Source organism: Manis javanica, chromosome 2 (assembly GCF_040802235.1).
Source record: "Manis javanica isolate MJ-LG chromosome 2, MJ_LKY, whole genome shotgun sequence".
Classification (NCBI taxonomy): domain Eukaryota; kingdom Metazoa; phylum Chordata; class Mammalia; order Pholidota; family Manidae; genus Manis; species Manis javanica.
This window is the reverse complement of record NC_133157.1, coordinates 13603850-13623098: the sequence shown is the minus strand read 5'-3', so window position 1 is coordinate 13623098 and position 19249 is coordinate 13603850. Positions and strand designations below refer to the sequence as shown.

The 19249-nt window shown below is 37.4% G+C and overlaps 1 protein-coding gene across 1 annotated transcript; it reads right to left on the bottom strand.

Moving 5' to 3' along the window:
• Window positions 1-63: 63 nt before the first annotated feature.
• PSMD5 (proteasome 26S subunit, non-ATPase 5) lies at window positions 64-19140 on the bottom strand. Its single transcript, XM_017650573.3, has 10 exons — window positions 18927-19140; window positions 13477-13621; window positions 12333-12446; window positions 11759-11887; window positions 9037-9146; window positions 7324-7466; window positions 5925-6116; window positions 3795-3904; window positions 3270-3410; window positions 64-861 (listed from the first exon to the last, which is right to left on the bottom strand). Exons 1-10 carry the CDS (start codon window positions 19097-19099, stop codon window positions 604-606), a joined length of 1515 nt encoding a protein of 504 aa, XP_017506062.2. The 5' UTR covers window positions 19100-19140; the 3' UTR covers window positions 64-603.
• Window positions 19141-19249: the final 109 nt, after the last annotated feature.

The following is a 19249-nucleotide window of genomic DNA, read 5'->3' as shown; positions in this document are numbered from 1 at the left end:
CAAAGCACAACAGAGTAAAATTCACTGATTAATAACCAAAAAGCATCAAAAAACACTAGAAAATATTTTTTAAAGATTTATTTATCTATTTTTCAAAGGAATAGTAACAGAAAATCCAAACAGATCTTATTAAAAGTATTCTTGTATAGAGAACATAATTTTAAGATTCCACATTACTTTTTTTTCAAAGACTATTTATAGCCAAGAAAGTGGAATCAGAAGGGGAAAAGGACCAAAAAGAGAGGGAAAAAAAGGTGGTTGAGAGAATTAAGACACAATTTGGTTCCATTTTCTTTGAAGTGGATTTTAAAATAAGGCAGTAAGTCCATGAATATGTACTGGGAGAACAAAACTTGCATCTTCTCATGAAGATTAAGGCAGTCACGGGCATCTGAAAAACACCTGGTTTATGACCAAGGTTGCCTGCTTTCCTGGTTCCACACTGTATTTCAATGTAGAAACAACAAATGTTGGTAATCAAATTACACTTAGTTTGCTCCATGGTAATTCTAGAGGGAGGGAAATCTCTGTTTTGTAAAGTACAGATCGGGAAGTACTTTAGGAGAAGTTTTGGTCAAAAAATGGTCTAGCCTCTAGAAGAAATCATTCAGCCCCTTCCACTGCTGTCGTGGAAACAGGTTTCACATAATACGGACCTTCACTCAGGTAAGTTCTGAGCCTCAAATAATTTGGGTTCCCAAAGATTTCAGCAACTGTCTTCGAATTGGCAAGTGCTTTCACCAGTTCATATTTGGCATCCTTTGAAGCTTTGTCATGTTCCACAGACCGGTCCATCACATATTCTACAAAACCTGGACTGCTGAACATAAGTTTCTGAGCCCAGGGTTGATTTGCAATGGCCTGAAATGGAAGGCAGAAAGAACACAATTCCTCTGAACCTTGAGCAGTTAAGTTTGTCAGCGTGTTGGCATAATCCTTAAAACGAAATCTGGCAGTATGAACCTTAAAAATGTTACTTTTTGCCTAAGTAAATTTCCTCCTGGGAAATCTAATTTAAGAAAATAATGTAAATATTTTAAAATGTAAATAATGTAAATATAAAGAAAATCTTTGTATATAAAGATGCTTGCCACAGTGAAAGTTACAATATGTGTTTGATCAAAGTGGGGGGATGAGTAAGTAAATTATGTTATGTAGCAATAAAAAATTAAGTGAACATTAACAATAATGTTTGTAAAGAATAGGTAAATTGTGTTACATGAAAAAAAAGTAGATCCAAATTCTAAACATGGCATAATTACAACACTGGAAAAATAAGAACAAAAACTAGAGAAAACTATCCTACAGAAACTGTAATACATGTGCATAAGATGTTATTTTCAATAAAGTTCATCAAAGTATCATTTGTAATAGACAACTATTTAAATCTTCACCTACAGGAGAATGATTCACTGTGGCTACACAGTGAAATACTAATGATGTTCTAATTGCCTCATTTAACATACATAAATCTTAAGAACATTGTTGAAGAGAAAAAGACTGCAGAATGAAATGAACTGTATGACACCATTTACAAAGTTTAAGAATATGTAAAATACTATAATTTGTTAATGGATATATACATGTGTTGTAAAAATATAAAATCATGCGTGGGCTTGTAAATTTTGAATTCATGAAAGTGATTACATCCAGAGGGAAAAAGGGGAAAGGGACTGAGCAGATAGCAAAGTATAACTATATATTTGAAGTATTTCACCAAAAATAAGTAAATACATAAATATTAGTACTAACCTAGTAATCAAAGGAATAGAAAAGGTATGACTTCAAGTGATTTAAAAAATTACTACTCAATCTTCCAAATATTAAGATAATGAATAAGCAACTTTTATAATATTTTTAAAACCTCACTATTACATTTTAACAAAGAACAAGGAACAAACAAGTTCATAGCCTCTCAAAATGTGTTCTGCAGACCAGTTTCAGTATCACTTGGGAGCTTGTTAGAACTTCAAGATCTTAGGCTTCATCCCAGAACCACTGAATCAGAATCTATATCTTAACAAGATCTTTACGGTTAAAGTTTGAGAAACATTAGCCTAGTCAACAATAGCCAAGAATGAAGGGTGGGCTGAAATACAAATACTTGTCCCATCCAGTAAATCAAAAATTATCTCTACAGCCGTGGCCAACCAACTGGAGCGTAACATAGAATAGCAGGAAAAGAATTAAGCGATACCAATGCATGAGCCAAAATGACCATCACAGGGATTATTTTCAAGGATGAAGAAGTCTAAAAACAAGCATTCTTGAAGTTGACAGTAATACTGTATCCTTCCAAACCCAGATCATGTATCACATCCTGCAGGAAGAAGTCCCTCTCTTGTCCCCTCAACTCCCCTTGTTCCCTCCCTTCTAGACCCAGCATGCTGCCTGAGATCCCACTGTTAAGATTACTAAAGTGATTACTACATTACCATGAGCCCAGGCACCATCTCAGGTGCTGGAGCTAAAAAGATAAATCAGATATGGCTCCTATTCTCAATGAACTCTGTTTAATAGATAAGACAGGTCAATATGTAAACATTTAAAATAGAATGTAATAAATAGAACACAGAGGTATAATTGTTGCCACAACTGTAATCACATAATTAAGCAATCATGTCACTGCTTGGATCCTTCAATAGCCACTGTGAGCTAATGAAAGAAAAGGTCACTGAATATTTTGCTCACTATTGTACCCCCAGTACCTAGCAAAAAAATAAAGAAAGAAACTTAACAAATACTTGCAGAATGAAGGAGTTATGAGAGCCAACACTGCTTAAATCAATCTTGTGGGTTTGGCAAATGTTGCTGAAGAGATCCCTGAGCTAGTCCTTGAAGAATGAATGAGAGGTTAACAAATGAAGTAAGGGAACAGAGTTGAGTGTAGAGGGCACACAAAGGTTCAGAGATATAAGCAGTTTGGTATCACTAGAGCATTAAGTGTCAGGGAGCAATGGCAGGAAATAAGGCTCAGAAAGAGCAGGTCTGGGTCAGTAGAGTGCCTGCTTGATGGCAGGTAAGGAATTTCGAATTAATTCTGTGATCTTATAGCACCCTGTTCAAACCAAAGCACTAACAGCTTTTACTGAAACAATCTTGTTTGCATATCTGTCTCCCTTATCAGTCTATACTAAGCAGAAGGCAGAAACTATACTATGCACTTGCGTATCCCCAAGGCACAGCAGAGGGCCTGGCTCCCTGTAAGTACTTGTGTGTTGAACTGGCAGAGCCCCAGGAGGCCTTGGGGCAAAGAGGAGGGTGCCTACCGTGAATACTTTCAAGGCAGCACAGTGCAGTTCAGGGAAGGGCTGATTACTGATGCCTCGGAAAAGCTCCAGAGGATCCCGAGACAAAGAAGAAAACCAGGACTCTGTCATCCTCAGGAGGTCATCAGTCTGCTGCTCAGGCTGTGGGACAGAAAGGAAACTCTCAAGACATGCGCAAATCAGGAAACCTGCGTTCTGACGGCACTCTGTCATTTATTTGCTATGGGATCTCTGCTAAGTCTGGAGCACTTCCCCACGCCCAGCCCAGAATTTCCAGTTTTTTGTTTTTTTCTGATGGGGTTGACTAGGCATCTCCAGGATCCTCTACAGTTCTAATACTGAACAATTTCACTTTAAAAATTACACTAGTCACATAATGAGGGTTATCTTCTTTTAGTAAAAGTGGAAAAGGTGGCATTTATTTGGTCAACATTTATACTGTTAACCAATATTATGTTGACTCATAATAGATTTATTCTCCCAAGCATATCCCACTATCTTCCATTAATTTCCCAATCTACTTACTGGTAAGTACAGAACAGATGAAATTGCATCCAAACACCTAATTTTGAGCTCTGTTGATGCATTCTTTGCTTGATATCCTAGTCTCATGAGCAAGCGTTCAAAGCGAGTTCCTTTGAAGGATAACAAAATGTTTTTTATTGTGGTAACATAACACAAATTTTACCATTTTAACCATTTTGAGGCACACAGCTCAGTGGCATTAAGTACACTCACTCTGTTGAGCAACCATCATCACTACCCATCTCCGGAACTTTCTCATCATCTCAAACCAAAACTCTGTACTCTTTAAAAAACTCCCTATTCCCACATGCCCTCCCTAGCCCCTGGCAACCACCACTATACTTTGTGTATGTGACTACTCTAGGGACCTCAAGTAAGTAGAATCAAACATTTTTTGTCTGTTTGAGTCTGGCTTATTTCACTTGGCATAATGTCTTCAAGACTCATTCATATTACAGCATACATGAGAATTTCATTCATTTTAAGGCTGAATAGTATTCCGTTATATGTATAAACCACATTTTGCTTATCCACTCACTGGTCAATGAACATTAGGGTTGTTTCTACTCTTTTTGGCTACTGTGAATAATGCTGTTATGAACACCAGTGTACAGTATCTGTTTGAGACCTGCTGTCAATCCTTTTGGGTGTATACCAGAAGTAGAATTGCTGGATCATATCATAATTCTATGTATAATTTTTTGAGGAACTACCATAATATTTTCTACAGTGCCTGTATCATTTTACTTCCCACCAGATATGCACAAGAGTTCCAATTTCTCTACATTCTTGTGAGCACTTTTTTTTCTGGGGGTGTCCATAATACCCATCTTCCTAATGGGTATGAACAATGAGATTTTCTACGGTATGTTTTCATATATTATGGTCCCTACCAACCTAAACCAACACAAAATTAAACATGTAGTCAGAGACCAAGTGTCAGGCCTAATGCACAAATTCATATGAAATACAGCATATATATGTAAAAGACAAAGTGTAGAAGATCTGGAATTAAAGGATCTGCTTTTGAGTAGCAGCTGCCGCATAGTCTGTATGATCTTAGAAAATTTTCTTAACTTCTCTGAGTTTCAGCTACCTTATCCGTAAAATGAGAATGACAGTAGTATGTTCTTTGCAGGATTATAAAAGGATTATATGTCATAGGTAAAAGCACTTAGAAAAGTACATGTAAGGATACTACTGATGCACAACAGCATTTTAATTTTCAACATATATTTCACAAGGGTTTTAACAGTGCTGCACTAATATTTTTTGTATAGAATTTGTAGTGTTTTCAAGATATTCATGGATGTGCCATAAAAGTATTCTTCTTTTAAAAAAATTTATCAATATTTTATATTGAGATACAGATAAGAAAATGCACAATCTTAGTGTATAGCTTGATGAGTTTTAAAATGTGCATACAAACACTTAAAAGTATCATTCTTAACAAAATCTAGTAATAATTTTTTTTCATTTCCTGACATTACAAATATAAAAAAGTCTCTTTTTTTTTTTTTGTAGATAATTATTTTTTATTTAAGGGTAGTTGACACACAGTATTGCATTAGTTTCAGGTGTACAAGACAGTGATTCAACATTTATATACATGATAATTCTAGGTACCAGCTATCACCATACCAAGTTGTTACAATATAAAAAAGTCTCTTTTTATTAAATAGTCACAACATGAGAAATAGTTCTTGTGACCTTTCTATAGATGAGGAAAATGAGGGCTAGAGTAGTGAAATGAGTAGATGAAGTTCAAAAACTTAAATCAGCATTAGAATGGGGACATGAATCCAGGTCTTTTGGGACTCCAGCCCATGGTCTTTGTACCATAAGTACTATGCAAGGAAGGCACAGAGTGAAAACAGTGTTTGGCCCGGACAAATTAAAAAATACATATATCTATATAGATACTTGGATATACATAGATCAGTAGTTAGATAAATACTCAGTAATAATTATGAGACTTTTTAGGGATGAGTCCAAGGTCATGGTAAAAAGATTGCCATCTATAAAGGTAGTTTTTACAATGCAGTTAATGCATCAGCAAATGAACTTATATATTAAATCCTTGTAGGAAAGAAAATATCCCTAAAGAAAGCCAAAACAAGTCACACCAACCAGTTTTCTGTAAGACTTGTTTTCCTTCAACACTGGATCCCAGGATCCCAATTGTGTCCACTGCTACACCAATCATGGTGGGGTCCTGACTTTCTGTCATTTCAAACACCTTTTCAACAAAGACAGGATAACGCTCACAGATCTGTTGAGGACTTTCCATGACAGCCAGGTTTCCAAAAAACTTCACAAATCCTAAAAATATTGCAAAAATATACTTTAATGAAGGAGGAAGACAGCATAAATTGGAGGCTCTATGTTTTCATAGGGATAGTACTAAACTATAGGCCAGGAAGGGGAAAAAGGTAGTAATTCTGTGTTGCCTGGAAATCAGACGGACCATAGGGAGAAACTGAAAGACATGTGATGCATAGTCCTGAGAGAACAGAAACCCCAGGGTGTCAACAGAGCTGGGTCCAAATACTGAAGCACTGTCATATGCAAGAGGGGGAACGAAGAACAGGGATGTGGAGCCAGAGTAACTCCATTTTGTAAAATCCACCATTTGCTTAGCTGCTTACTGACCTTCACATTACTCGCCCTCCTGGGAGGGAATGTTGCTGGTGTAACGAGATGCCCCATCCCCCAACTCTGTCCCTGATGGAATGGAACAATATGCCACAGGACACTAGGCCCCTTAGGAGTAATTAATGGGCAGAGGAGTTTCAGCATGTAGACCCACACAGGCTGGAGCTACAAAGAAGGTCCAGGACAGGCAAAGGCACAGAGAAACCCCACTTGCTGTCTTGCTGCCACCCAAGACACGCCTCTGTAAGTGGCCCCTTTATTAAAATTGCTTTAACTTTCAAGCTGGACTTGTCTGCCTCATTCTTTCTCTTCCCTCTCCCTTGGCCTTTAGAGGTTGCTTCATGGACACCTCTGCACAGCTGAACAAGGGACCATTGATACAAATTATAGGAAGGTAAGTTTGGAGTAATTACTAGGAAGACATTTTTAAGGAGATGTTCATCAATGAAATAAGCTAGTCTACCTAAAGAAGGGATAAATCTCCAACTTCTGTAAGTTTTTAAGAAAAACTAATTAACCATATCCTAGAAGGAAATGACTTGGAGTAGATCCTATACTCGATAAACATTCCAACTCAGAGATTTACCAGTCTGTGGAATATACTGAAAATGTTATTACCAGTATTTTTATTTATGTTGCTTTTGACTGAAGTTCAAAAGAAACTATCCTCATGCTCTAAACAGCAAGGTTATCTCCAGAAAATCAGAATCAACAGTGTATGGTTCACAGGGCAATAGATTCCAATTCATGAAGGGGCTACAGGCATCATCCAAAGGGAATCAGTCGGCTCTAAAGAAAATCGCTGGCCTCCCCTGTCAGAGATAATGCAGAAATGAAATACACCATCATCTAGACAGGCATCGGTATTTCTTACCTGGCAAGTAGAAGGTTGAGAAAGGGTCTGAATCTGCCCCAACAATCATATTAGAAATCTGATCAATTACTCCTTCTTGAGCAAGGTAAAGTCGTCCGTGATGAGTATATGCCAGTGATGTCACCATTTCTATACAGGTGGCTCTGAAATGCCAAAATTTTGCATATGATCAGCAGTTTGCAAATTGCTTTCATGGGTTATCTAGTTTAATTCCTCCAAATCTGAAAGGTCAATAATCCTGGATCTATTTTTCAGACAAGAACAGAAGTATAGAAAAATTGCAGTGACTTGTCTAGAATCATGGTGTTATTACAAGGCAGAGTTTAGACTTAAGTCTTGACCTTCTGACTTGAGGCCCACTACTGTTTTCACTATAACATAGCTCCTTTCTGAGATATTTTTAAAAAGAACTTTTATTTTGAAATGTCAAATGTAAAAGTTGCAATGACATAACTGCCATTTACCCATGTGTAAGTCCCCATGAACTCATAAGAAGGCCCTGTGAACCCATAATACTGATTGAATAGTTATTTTAAAGCAAATTCTAATCCTCTTGTCACTTACCCCTTCATACTTCAGTATGCATCTCTAAAAAACATGAATGTTTCTTTATACAATTATAATGCCATTACCGCATAGTCTTAAAAATTGGTAAGAAGTTCTTTGGTATCATCTAATGCCTAACCATGATCAAATTACCCCAAATAACTAAAAATAATATTTCTACAGTTGATCCTAAGGTTTTTTAACTGACTACTTGCAGTCTTTTTTCTATGTTATAAAATTTAATACAAGGCTAAAAAAAAAATTAACAAAATGAATTTCCTTATTATGAATGCTTTGAAACAATGCAACTCAAAAACACTGTAACAGGTAACTGATTTATGAATATGAGTTTAACAAATTCAATCACATCTGAAGAACACAGGACAACCAGAAAATCATTTAAGATAAGGAATACAAAAACCTGTGTACACAAAGATGATAAAACTACAGTGCTACTGTAACAGCAAAATACTTAAAGTAAATGAAGTGTTCAATAGTGAGGACATATTAGTAAATTGTGGAATACCAACAAAGAAGCATTTGGCAGATGTTAAAGCAGACTTAGAGAGCAGGAAGCTGGGAGTGAAGAGACTAACTGAATACCTTTTTGAGGACTTATGCCAGCCAATGTACTGGTATCGATGGCCAGTTCACTTAATCCCCATAGTATGTTCCTCACAAGAGTTATGACTGTTCTATTTGAGAGATGAGGAAACATAAAGATTACAATAATTTGTCCAAGGTCAAACGATAGTAAATAGCAGAGATGTGTGTAAGCCCAAGTATTGCTCATTTTCAAAATTTATGTTTTTGCTATCCTATCATAGCACTATTACTTAACAGTGCCAAAACATGTGTATGATAACATGTTAAAGTGAGACAAAATGGCAGTTACCATGTGATTACAACTTTTTCAGAGCACACATGCCTTAGGGACAAGAAACATAGTTAATCTAAAGTAGCTGAACTGTTATGTGGGGCTTTGCTAAGTTCCAGTATGTTGTCATGATGTAACTTGAGCAATTTTGTAAAGGCCCCCTTTTCAAGATATACACTGATCATGGGATCAACCTGGGCATAAGTTCTAAAGATCACACGAAATCTCAAGGTTGCTTCCTGGCCCTCCAAAAGAAGACACTGGCTTTCAGAACTCTCTCAGTCACACACCTGACCAGTACATCATCCCCGGTCAGCTCTCTGAGGAGCTGGGTTATCAGCCCACTGGTGGTACAGGAAGTTAAAGATTCTGGTGACACAGAAGAAATCTCCACAATTAGCTGAAAAAAAAACAAACAAACAGGGAATGTAAAAAGCTCCAAACCTGTTAGATCTCATCTTCAGTTTAACACAGGGTAGGCACATTATGTAACTGAATTTTTAAAAATCCATTATTTGTCTCCACAAGCTGAAAAACTTCATTAAACACATAAGAAATTATTTTGGCATAAAAACACTTTATTATTCTCAAACTATTCAAATTCAGTTACACAATATCCATCATATCATTGATAAGTTTTCACAAATGCCGAGGGTACCTAACTGGTTTCCTTGGTTTCACTGGAGATGGCTGGTAATTGTAGGTCTGCTTTGGTTAGTAGCTGTATTCCTATTATGTTAATGTGTGCATGCAATTTAATTAGTTTAAAACCTATACATGCTTAAGTTACTCTACAAGAAGATATATCAAAGAAATAATCAATCTTCCCATGTTTTCTTCCATCTGCTACTTCTATAGCTTTTCTTCTTCCTTCCTAATTACAACCTTTAAGTAGAATTCGTGCCTCATATCGAAATTACCGAGTATCATAATTCTTCCAAGTGGTAAAGATACCTCAAGACAAATGCTGGGCATAGAAGCCACAGGGCATAAATCTGCAAAGAAGTAAAAAGCTAACCTTTTCAAACAATATGGCTTCTCTCTCACTTACCAACTTTACATTTCCCTGTATGGCCCCGGAAGATGACTGGTTAGCCAGAGACGGGTAAGATTCCTCAAGGGAGGAACAACCTAAGACAGGCACAGTCGCAGGGGTGCCATCAGGTGAGAAATTGGGGATCAACAGAGGTGAGGCTTAGAACCTCACCCCCCGTTTTGAGAGAAATCTTCTGCATCCATGGATGTTTTGTTGCCCTTGTCTAGCTTGGATTAATACTTAGTCTATAGGCACACACCTGATCATCTACATTTGCCCTCTTACAGCACTAAACTATGTTTTTTACCTTTATCTTGCATCTACCTACCACTTCAGCATTTTTATCAAAAATAATAATATAATAATAAGGGAGAAATGTGGGATTCACATATAAATCAAGTATAAAAATCAAACGAATATTCATATTTGACCTGATTGTTTATAGTTCATAATGCGTGATCAAAACCGAAAGTTTCTGTGATGATTGCCCTTGCACTGTTCACCATCTAAGAACTTATTCACTATGTAAGAATTTGTTCACCATGTAAGAATTTGTTTGTTATGCTTCAGAAGATTGGAGACTGTTGAGAATTAGGCTTGGGGTTGATTAATGATTGTACATTGAGTCCCCTATACAGAATTTTATTGTTGTTAACAACCATTTGATCAATAAATATGAGAAATGCCCTCTTAAAAAAAAAAACACTTTATTATATCTGGGTGTATCTGCACTTGTTTTAGTTTTTAAGAAATCATCAATCAGGGCACAAAAGCCTGAATCAGCAACAAACAATGCAAAAACCATTCATTTATTCATTCATGCAATCTATCAGTCATGCACTTACTCATTCAAGCAGTAGGTCCTGAGGGCTTTTAGAGATATAGGACACTAAAGAGGAATGACAGAATCAGATTTGGATTCTTAAAAGATCATTTTGACTGTATGTAAAAAAGAGACCAGTGACGACAGAATGGATCAGAGGAGCCCTGTTTGGATATAACACAGTAGTCCAGGTGAGAGACATTGGTAGCCTAGACTAGGGTGGTGGCTGCTCTGCCAAGAAAGAGAAATACAGGGTTTAAATAAAACTGATACAATGCAGACTGAATAGATATGTGGGAGAGAGAAGAAGGCTTCACAGAGGATGAACTCCAGGTCTAACAACCAACCATGTGCACAAAAGACAGGGTCAACCTGTTGCTGCTGTTTATTTACTGGGGGCAAAGGAATGTTGGAGAAGATCTGAAGGTAGGTTTGAGACTACTGTAAGGGGCATAGAATACATCCAAGGGGGAAGAGCAAGCAGTTGGACATGAAGGTGTGTGCTCAGAAGAGAGGTCTGGAGGTTTATGGAGTCATCACCATAAAAGTGAGAACAGAGCTTGAGAATTTGCCTTCATAAATTCCAACATTGAAAGTTCAATAGAAAATGAGCCAGGAGACTGAGCCAGAAAGGCACAAGGGAAACCAGGATATGTGGTATCAAGACATGCAAAGTTAAGTGTTTTGAGGAGGGAATTGGACTGCAAAGGGTTCCATTTCAAACACGCAGCCTATTAACTGTGTGGCCTCAGGTCAGTTACTCCATCAATAGTGAGGTTAATGGTAATAACATACAGGGTTTACTGTGAGAATTGAAGACAATATATGTGGGACTTAGCATAATGCTTAGTAAAAAGCTGGTGCAAATGAGAAACATTTCTTCTTCTTACTACTGCAATTAATTTTTTCAAAGTTTAGTTTCAACATTATCTCCTCTATTATAGTACTTTATATAGTACACTGTAAATATTATTTTATTTGACTGTCTTATATACTAGGAGGGAGTTCATCTTGATATCCCTAGCATATAATATAGGGCCTAATATAAATTATATATTCAATAAATGCATGTTAAGTGAGCCATCTTGCCTTCCAATGTCAGCCTTACTGCCCTGTAAATTGCTGGCACCAGAATGTGTGCCTTTAGTCTTACCTCATACACTCTGTATCGAACAATGTCATTTGTTTTCATTACATGTTTCAAGTCATCCAGCAGATTGCTTTCAAATAGAGCTTCCAGTCCAGCTTGGGTTAGTGACATCCTTGACAGGGATTTAATGGCCTTAGAAGCAAAGAAAATATCTCTTAAGTCATAAAAATACAGAATATTCTGTCAACTTCATGAGATTGATGTGAAATTAGTATATGGAATGCACTTTGCCCAATGGGCATTCACAATGTTTTAGCTATCATTTAAAATAAAAAAAAGATACATAGTATTCTCTGTACAGAAAACAGATTATATAAGTTTTGTTTCCTCTTAAAGCAGCCCAACCATAAGCCCTATGATGGATAGTTAGGTATGTGTATTCTAGAAAATAGAAGGGATTTACTAGTATTTATTTGACAGCATTTATCTATCTGATACCATCTATATGAAGTTGTTTAAATTCAATTACACAAATCATCCATTCTAAATGTACACCTTTCAGTCCAGAAGGCCTTTCTTTATCTTTTAGGATACTAACATGTCTGCATGTTTAATGTGATGGTTCTAGCTGACTCACCGCTTTAGCTACAGATAGATTCTCTCCACCAATGCAATAAATGATTTGTTTTAGTAATTCAGCATTATTTAGAATTTCAGTAACAGCATCAGAATTTTCAACAATTCTTCCAACCTGAAAGAAAAAAAAAAAAAAACAATCGGAAATACTCTTCCAAAGTAGGTCAACATAAACACATGATGGTCAAATTTCCTTAGTGTGCAATTAATTTAGAAATTATTGATAACTGCTATGACAATCATTAAAAATTCCAAATGACCCAAATTCATTAAAGCCAAACATACATATGGTATAGTTACATCTTTGAAAGGGAAGAGAAAAGAAGTGGAGGGTAGAGTTGAGACACCTCAGTGAGTAAAAAAATTACAAATCCTAGTTCTACCAATTTTTAGCTACACTGACCTTGGACAACTTAACTTCTTTGAACCTACTTTTTTATCTTTAAGATGTGACTAGAGTATTTAACTGCAGGAAAGTTATGAAGATTAAATGACACTAAATAGGTTAAGTATATACATACTACAGTGTCTGGCACATAAACAATGGAATAATAAATTGATAACTTTCCCTTTTTATTGAATGAATACTTTAGAGAAGAAAAGGAAAATCAATAGTTTAATATCTACTGAATAACTAACTGCTCATTCCTAACACTGCAACAAAATAATCTACAGCAGCAGCTCTTTGCTGAAATAGTAGGATGTTTTGGTTACCAGGGTGATGAGTTACTATCTTAATTTGCTGGTTTACTGAACTTTACAACAACACTTTGTTCATGTCACTATAAAAAGGCATAAAACAGCAATATTTTTCTCTAGATTAGGAATTCCTTGAAGGAAAGAAATAAACTTTATTTATCTTGGTAGCTGTAACAGCATATAGTACAACATCTGTCATGAAAAAGGAACTCAGTATTTGACAAATCAACGATTCACATGGTACTTAGTGGAACTTCTTACTTCAGCTTGTATCCACCTGGTTATAGTCAGCTATGCACACTAGAATAGACCAGACACTCCTCAGAGATGTAGAGAGATGGTATTTCCTTCCGCTCTGTGTCTCTATCACCCAGCAGAGAGCCTGGTCCAGAGCAGGTGATTGCTAAGTGTCAGTTCCCTTATTATGTGTGAGTAAAATTTCATACCTGGGACAGAGCAAGGATTTTTACAGAATCATTAGGGTGAGTTAGTCCCCTCTGCAGGTCAGCTGTGAGGTTCCGGGCCACATGAATAGGCTCCACAGCTTGAAGCAATCTCTCCAGAATGGATACACACAAAGTGGTCTGTTCCCTAAAGGAGACACCATAAAGCTCATTAGTTTGTACCCTGCCAGATAGGAAGTAACAACCTCATAATATCTGAAGCCAGGCTCAGCGAGGATCTCCTATACATAGACTTCCCTTCAAAGCACTAGCTTCCACTTATTTATTAAACATTTACTAAGTATAGCATAGAGAATATAGCTAATAGTTCCATATCTTTCTATGTTGACATTTAGTAACTATAGTAGTTGGGGTGAGGATTTAATAATATATATAACTGTTGAATCACTATGCTGTATATTTGAAACCAGTATAATATTGTATATTAACTATACTTCAATGAAATAAATAAATAAACAGAAGCATTTACTAAGTACCTATTATGTGCCATGTATGTGCCAGAGCTATAAAGGGTAAGATACAGAGTCTAGCCTAAATGAGCTCAGTCTAACTGAAGATACAGAATAGAAAGGCAATTCTAATCCAGGTGGATAAATGTTATAGATTAGGGCTGGAAGCTGTGGGGGCTCAGAAAAGAACACATGGTACAGGGAAGGCCTCCAGAGGAGTATTACTTGAGCTACATTTTAAGAAAAAGTGGGATTCACCTAGGAGAAGAAAGGTATTCCAAGAAAAGGACGTAGTAGCACATGAAAGGGCACAGAGGACTGACACAGTGCTGTGCATTCAAGGGACCATACGTAGCTGGGTAGGACTGCCGTCAGAGTGGGAGAGCAGTGGAAAGAAGGCAAATGGGGGAGATGAACGGCAAGAAATGAAACAGGAAAGATGCACAGAAGCCAGGTTCTGATAGATACATTATGTCGTTCTATGGAACTGAGACTTTTTCCGGAGGGCAATGGCAGACCATGAAAAATCACTGTGCATCAATGTCAGATAAAGAATTTTTCAGTTGGAAGGCAGTTGATAGTGAGAGGTGATAAAACGGGTGTAGCAGTGGGGATGGATAAGAGGGAAAAGATTCAGGAGTTACTGAAGAGATAATGAATCAAAACTGGATGAATACCAACTGTAGATACATAAGGTATTTCAACTGTAACTTCCTTGTCTCTTAATAGGCAGTACAATAACACTCATACATGGCTAGCAGGAGTATATAATTAAATTGGTACAACCTTTCTAGAAGTTCATTATGCAATACAAAGCAAAAGCCTTAAAAATGAACATAGATTTTTTTTAAATTTAGGGATTGCACTTTGCATAACTGAGCCTAAGGGAGTACTGAGAATGTTTTTTATACTCACAATAATTTAAAACATTTGCCCACACAAAAATTTGCACACGAATGTTCACAGCAGTGGAAACAACCCAAATGTCCCATCAATTAATGAATGGATAGACACAATGTGATATATCCATATAATGGAGTATTTATTCAGCCATAAAAGGTATGAAGTATCAATACATGCTACATCAATGAACCTTAAAAATGTGCTAAGTCAAAGAAGCCAGACATAAAAGGATTCCTTTTAATGATGATTCTATTTATATGAAATGTCCAGAATATACACAAAAATCCAGAAACGAAAAGCAAATTCTTGGTTGCCAGGGGCTCTCGGATCGGATGAAAGGGGGGATGGGGAATGACTATTAATGGGTTCTGGTTTCTTTTCTTTAAATAAAAAAAAGATTTGATTGTACATACCATAAAATGTACCATTTTAACCATTTTTAAATGTATGGTTCAGTGGCATTAATTTCATTCACATTTTTGTGCAATCATCACTACCATCTATCTCCAGAACTTATTCTTTGCAAACTGAAACTCTGTATTCGTCACACTAATTCCCTATTCTCCCCTTCCCTGAGCCCCTAGCCACCCCATTCCATGAATTTGGCTGCTTTAGGTACCTCAAAAAAGTGGAATCATACAGTATTTGTCCTTTGTGTCTGGCTTATTTCACTTAGCATAATGTCTTCAGGTTTCCATGCGGTAGCATGTATCAGAATTTCCTTCCTTTTTAAGAATAATATTCCATTTGTGCCACATATTGTTTATCCATTCATCTGCTAATAGACACTTGAGTTGCTTCACATCTTTTATTTTAGCCATTGTGTGAATTATGCAGTAGAATCTCCTTACGATTTTAATTTGTGTTTCACTAATAACTAATGATGTTGAATAGCTCTTTAAGTGCTTATTTGCCATCCCTGTGTCTTCTTTTTCAAACGTTTTGCACATTTTGAAATTGGGTTATTTCTTTTGAGAGTTCTTTTCATATTCTGAAGTTCTTTATCAGCTTTATTCTTTGCCAAGATTTTTCTCCACTTGTGACCTGTCTTTTCATGCCCTCAATTGTGACTTAAAGAGCAGAATGTTTAATTTTGATGAAATCCAACTTATCAATTTGTTCTTCTATGAATCATGCTTCTGGTGTCACATCGAAGAAATCTTTACTTAACCAATGTCAGAAAACTTTTTTCCTATGTTTTCTTCTAGAATTTTTATTGTCTTAGGTTTTATATTTAGGCATATACTTTACTCTCATACACTACTGGTGGGGATGTAAAATGGTACAATTACTTTAGAAAAGTCTGGCAGTTTCCTAAAAAGCTAAACATACATCTACCATATGATCCAGCCATTCCACTCCTAGGTATTTACTCAAAGAAAAAAGAAAGACTATGTCTATGTAAAGACTTGTACACAAATGTTCATAGCAGTGTTATTTGTAATATACCCAAACTGAAGACAACTCAAATGTGCACTAACAGGTAAACAGATTTAAAAAAATGATTAAAAAACAAATTTTTATCATTATAATGGACTAGTATGCAGTAATAAAACCATAACGTTTTCATTTACACCAAATGAATCTTAAAATAATTATGCTGAGTGAAAGAAACCAAATATATACCGAATTACTCCATTTATATATCTCTCTAAAAAAAAAAGGCAAACTCACCTAGAGAGACAGAAAGCAGATTAGTGGTTGCCTAGCTGTGATGGGGAGGGCCTACCAAAGGTCATGAGGAAGCTTCTGGGAGTAAGGGAGTCTCTGCTATGCTGACTGTGGTGATGGTTTCATGAGTGTATACATGACAAAACTTTTCAAATTTTATTTATTATTATGTGCAATTTTATGTAAATTATGTATCAATAAAGCTGTTTTAAAAACGACAACCAGAGGTTAAACTGTACACAATGCACAAATTTCAGGTCACATGTGGCACTTTGGTACCAAGATGCCAAAGAGTTAATAACTTATAATCAATCTTATTTGACTTCCATGTTGTAAAGCAATAATCTCAGGACTTACCTTCTCTTACAAATACTCTTGTCAAATACTTTACATCTATTAGATCAGATTCTGAACTAATATATAGCAACCTGTGAGGTTTAGCATCATAGCCATATATGTGGAGACTCTCAATCTACTATCCAAAGAAGAAATATTCCCACAAATTGCAATTAGTATCTACTATGTACCCAGTTCTGAATTACTCTATCTTTAAACTTTCCATTGAAATTATTTCCTAGAGCACTGCTCCTTCATTCACCAAACCATATCCCCATGGATCTTATTCTTTAAACTCCCTTCATTTCAATTCCTATTAAATCTCTGATGTTAATTCAGTGTGACTTTTGAAAGTCTCTTCATCCGTAATATAAAGTAGTGGGACTAGGTAGCCTCTAGAATTTAGGGTCCTATCTTTTATTTGGCATATAGTTTCATGTGCTGCGCCCTAGGAGGGATGCAGAGATGAACAAAATATGGCCCCTCCTTTAAAGAACTTACAAAATAGAAATAAAAACATACAGAACTATAACATAAGGCAATAGTGACAAGTGCCATTAACAGCAATAACTATAATGTCCTTCAGGAGATCTGAGGACCAGTAACTTGCAACTGGAGCGACCCGAAAGACTTTCTGGAAGGGATACCACTTCACTAGAGCCTTAAAGGATGGAGAGAATTTGGAGAGAGGGAAGGCATTTCAGTTAGGAGTGGCACAAATAAAGTTAGGAAAGTGCCAAGTCATGCTGCTCAAGGGAACATAAGTGGTGACACATGGCAGCTTAAGATGAAATATTCTAGAGGAGTGGAGGAAAAAGATAAGGCTGGAAAAGTAGGATGGAAATGTACTGTACGGGTCCAAATGCCAGAATGAGAAGTCACGATTTTACACTGCAGACAGTGGGAAACCATGGAAAAAATCTGAGCCAAATAACCTGAGAAGCTCACTGTGGTTGCAGTGTGGGAAGGACAAGCTAGGAGAGGAAGCTCTGAGGTAATGAGACGTCAGATCAAAGCAACAGAGGTAACAAGAGGGAAAACTGGGGGCCTGAGTTAAATTGGACAAGAGAGATTTCATAGGCAGACCTGAAAAATGTTAAGTAAAGGATTTAATGGAGAACACATGTAAAAGGGAAGAATCTTACAAGGTCAGAGCCAAGAAAGTGTCTTGAAACCATCCAGTGATTCATTCTTTTCAAGTAGAAAAGTGATTATTTAATTTCCAGATTACAAACATTTTTAACTCTTAAAGTATCAAGTGCATAAAATGAAAAGTTGCCATCCTACCATTCGAAGTCCCACTTCTGTATTTAATAGTTTCTGCTGTACCTTTCAGGTAGTTCCAATGTTATGCACGCGCCTGTGTGCATGTGCATGTGTGTATTGCAATGTGTGTGTGTGTGGGGGGACTGTAATCCTTTTAAAAAATTACACATAATGGCATCATAAACTGCAATTCTTTTTCATTCAACAGCATACATTACAGATCTTTCCGTGTTCACATATACAGATCTAACTTAATTTTTCCATAGTTGCAGTGTTACATAGTAACGAGACATAACTTACTCAGAATCCACCTTTACTGGTATTTAGGTTGATTCTAGTTTTTTGCTGCCACTTTCTGTTATGAATATTCATATATATATGCTACAGGTTGTGTCCGAGTATATCTGCGTGTTAAATTCCTGTAACAGGAATTACTGCATCAAAAGGTGTGCGAATCTATAACGTTGACGGATCTTGCCCAGTTACCAGGATAGGGCCTCTTCCTGAGAGGAAGAAAAACGTCAAGAACCAGGACACGTGCCTGCGGAGTCCTCCGTGTGGATGGGCAGCCTTGCTTTCCCCCAAATCTTCGTGAAGGCTGAAGGCAAGGAGGCCAGTCGAGGGCCAGGGGCACACCTCAGAGGCTGGACTCGAACCCCGTCTCTTGCCTGTTGGCCCAGGTCCTTCCCTCTCGTAAATTTCGGCTGTTTTTTGCCTGCACTGCGACTGGGAAAAGCCCTCCCCTCATCCCACCCACCCCGTACTTGGAGGGGTCCCTCCCCGGCTCCAGCTGCAGGGTCCTCTCACCTGTGGTTCTCGTCAAGCAGGGAGAAAAGAGGGCCAAGGCGCAGCTCCGCCGCCTGCTCGCGGAGCTCGCTGAGCGGCACCGCCTGCAGCACCGACTGCAGGGCGCGCAGCTCCTCCAGCGGCGCCTCCAGCCGAGACACCTCCCTCAGCAGCGCGAGCGCCTGAGCCGCCATCACGCCCCTCCGACAGCGGCTCGCGCGTGCGCCCGTCCGGCTCCCCGCTCCCGGCGCGCTTCTCCAAGCCTCGCGAGATCTGCCAGGTGCAGCCTCCCTGCCCCGCTTTCGGCCGCGATCACTAGCCTTCCGGACCGCACCGATGGTGAT

Bases quoted from the DNA above. Each gene is read 5' to 3' on its own strand.
- PSMD5 (XM_017650573.3), bottom strand. From the start codon at position 19,099: ATGGCGGCTCAGGCGCTCGCGCTGCTGAGGGAGGTGTCTCGGCTGGAG. The intron at 11,888-12,332 runs GTGAGTCAGCTA...TTTGCTTCTAAG, and splicing joins ATCTATCTGTAGCTAAAGCG to GCCATTAAATCCCTGTCAAG. The intron at 3,411-3,794 runs GTAAGTAGATTG...TCTGTCCCACAG, and splicing joins CATCTGTTCTGTACTTACCA to CCTGAGCAGCAGACTGATGA.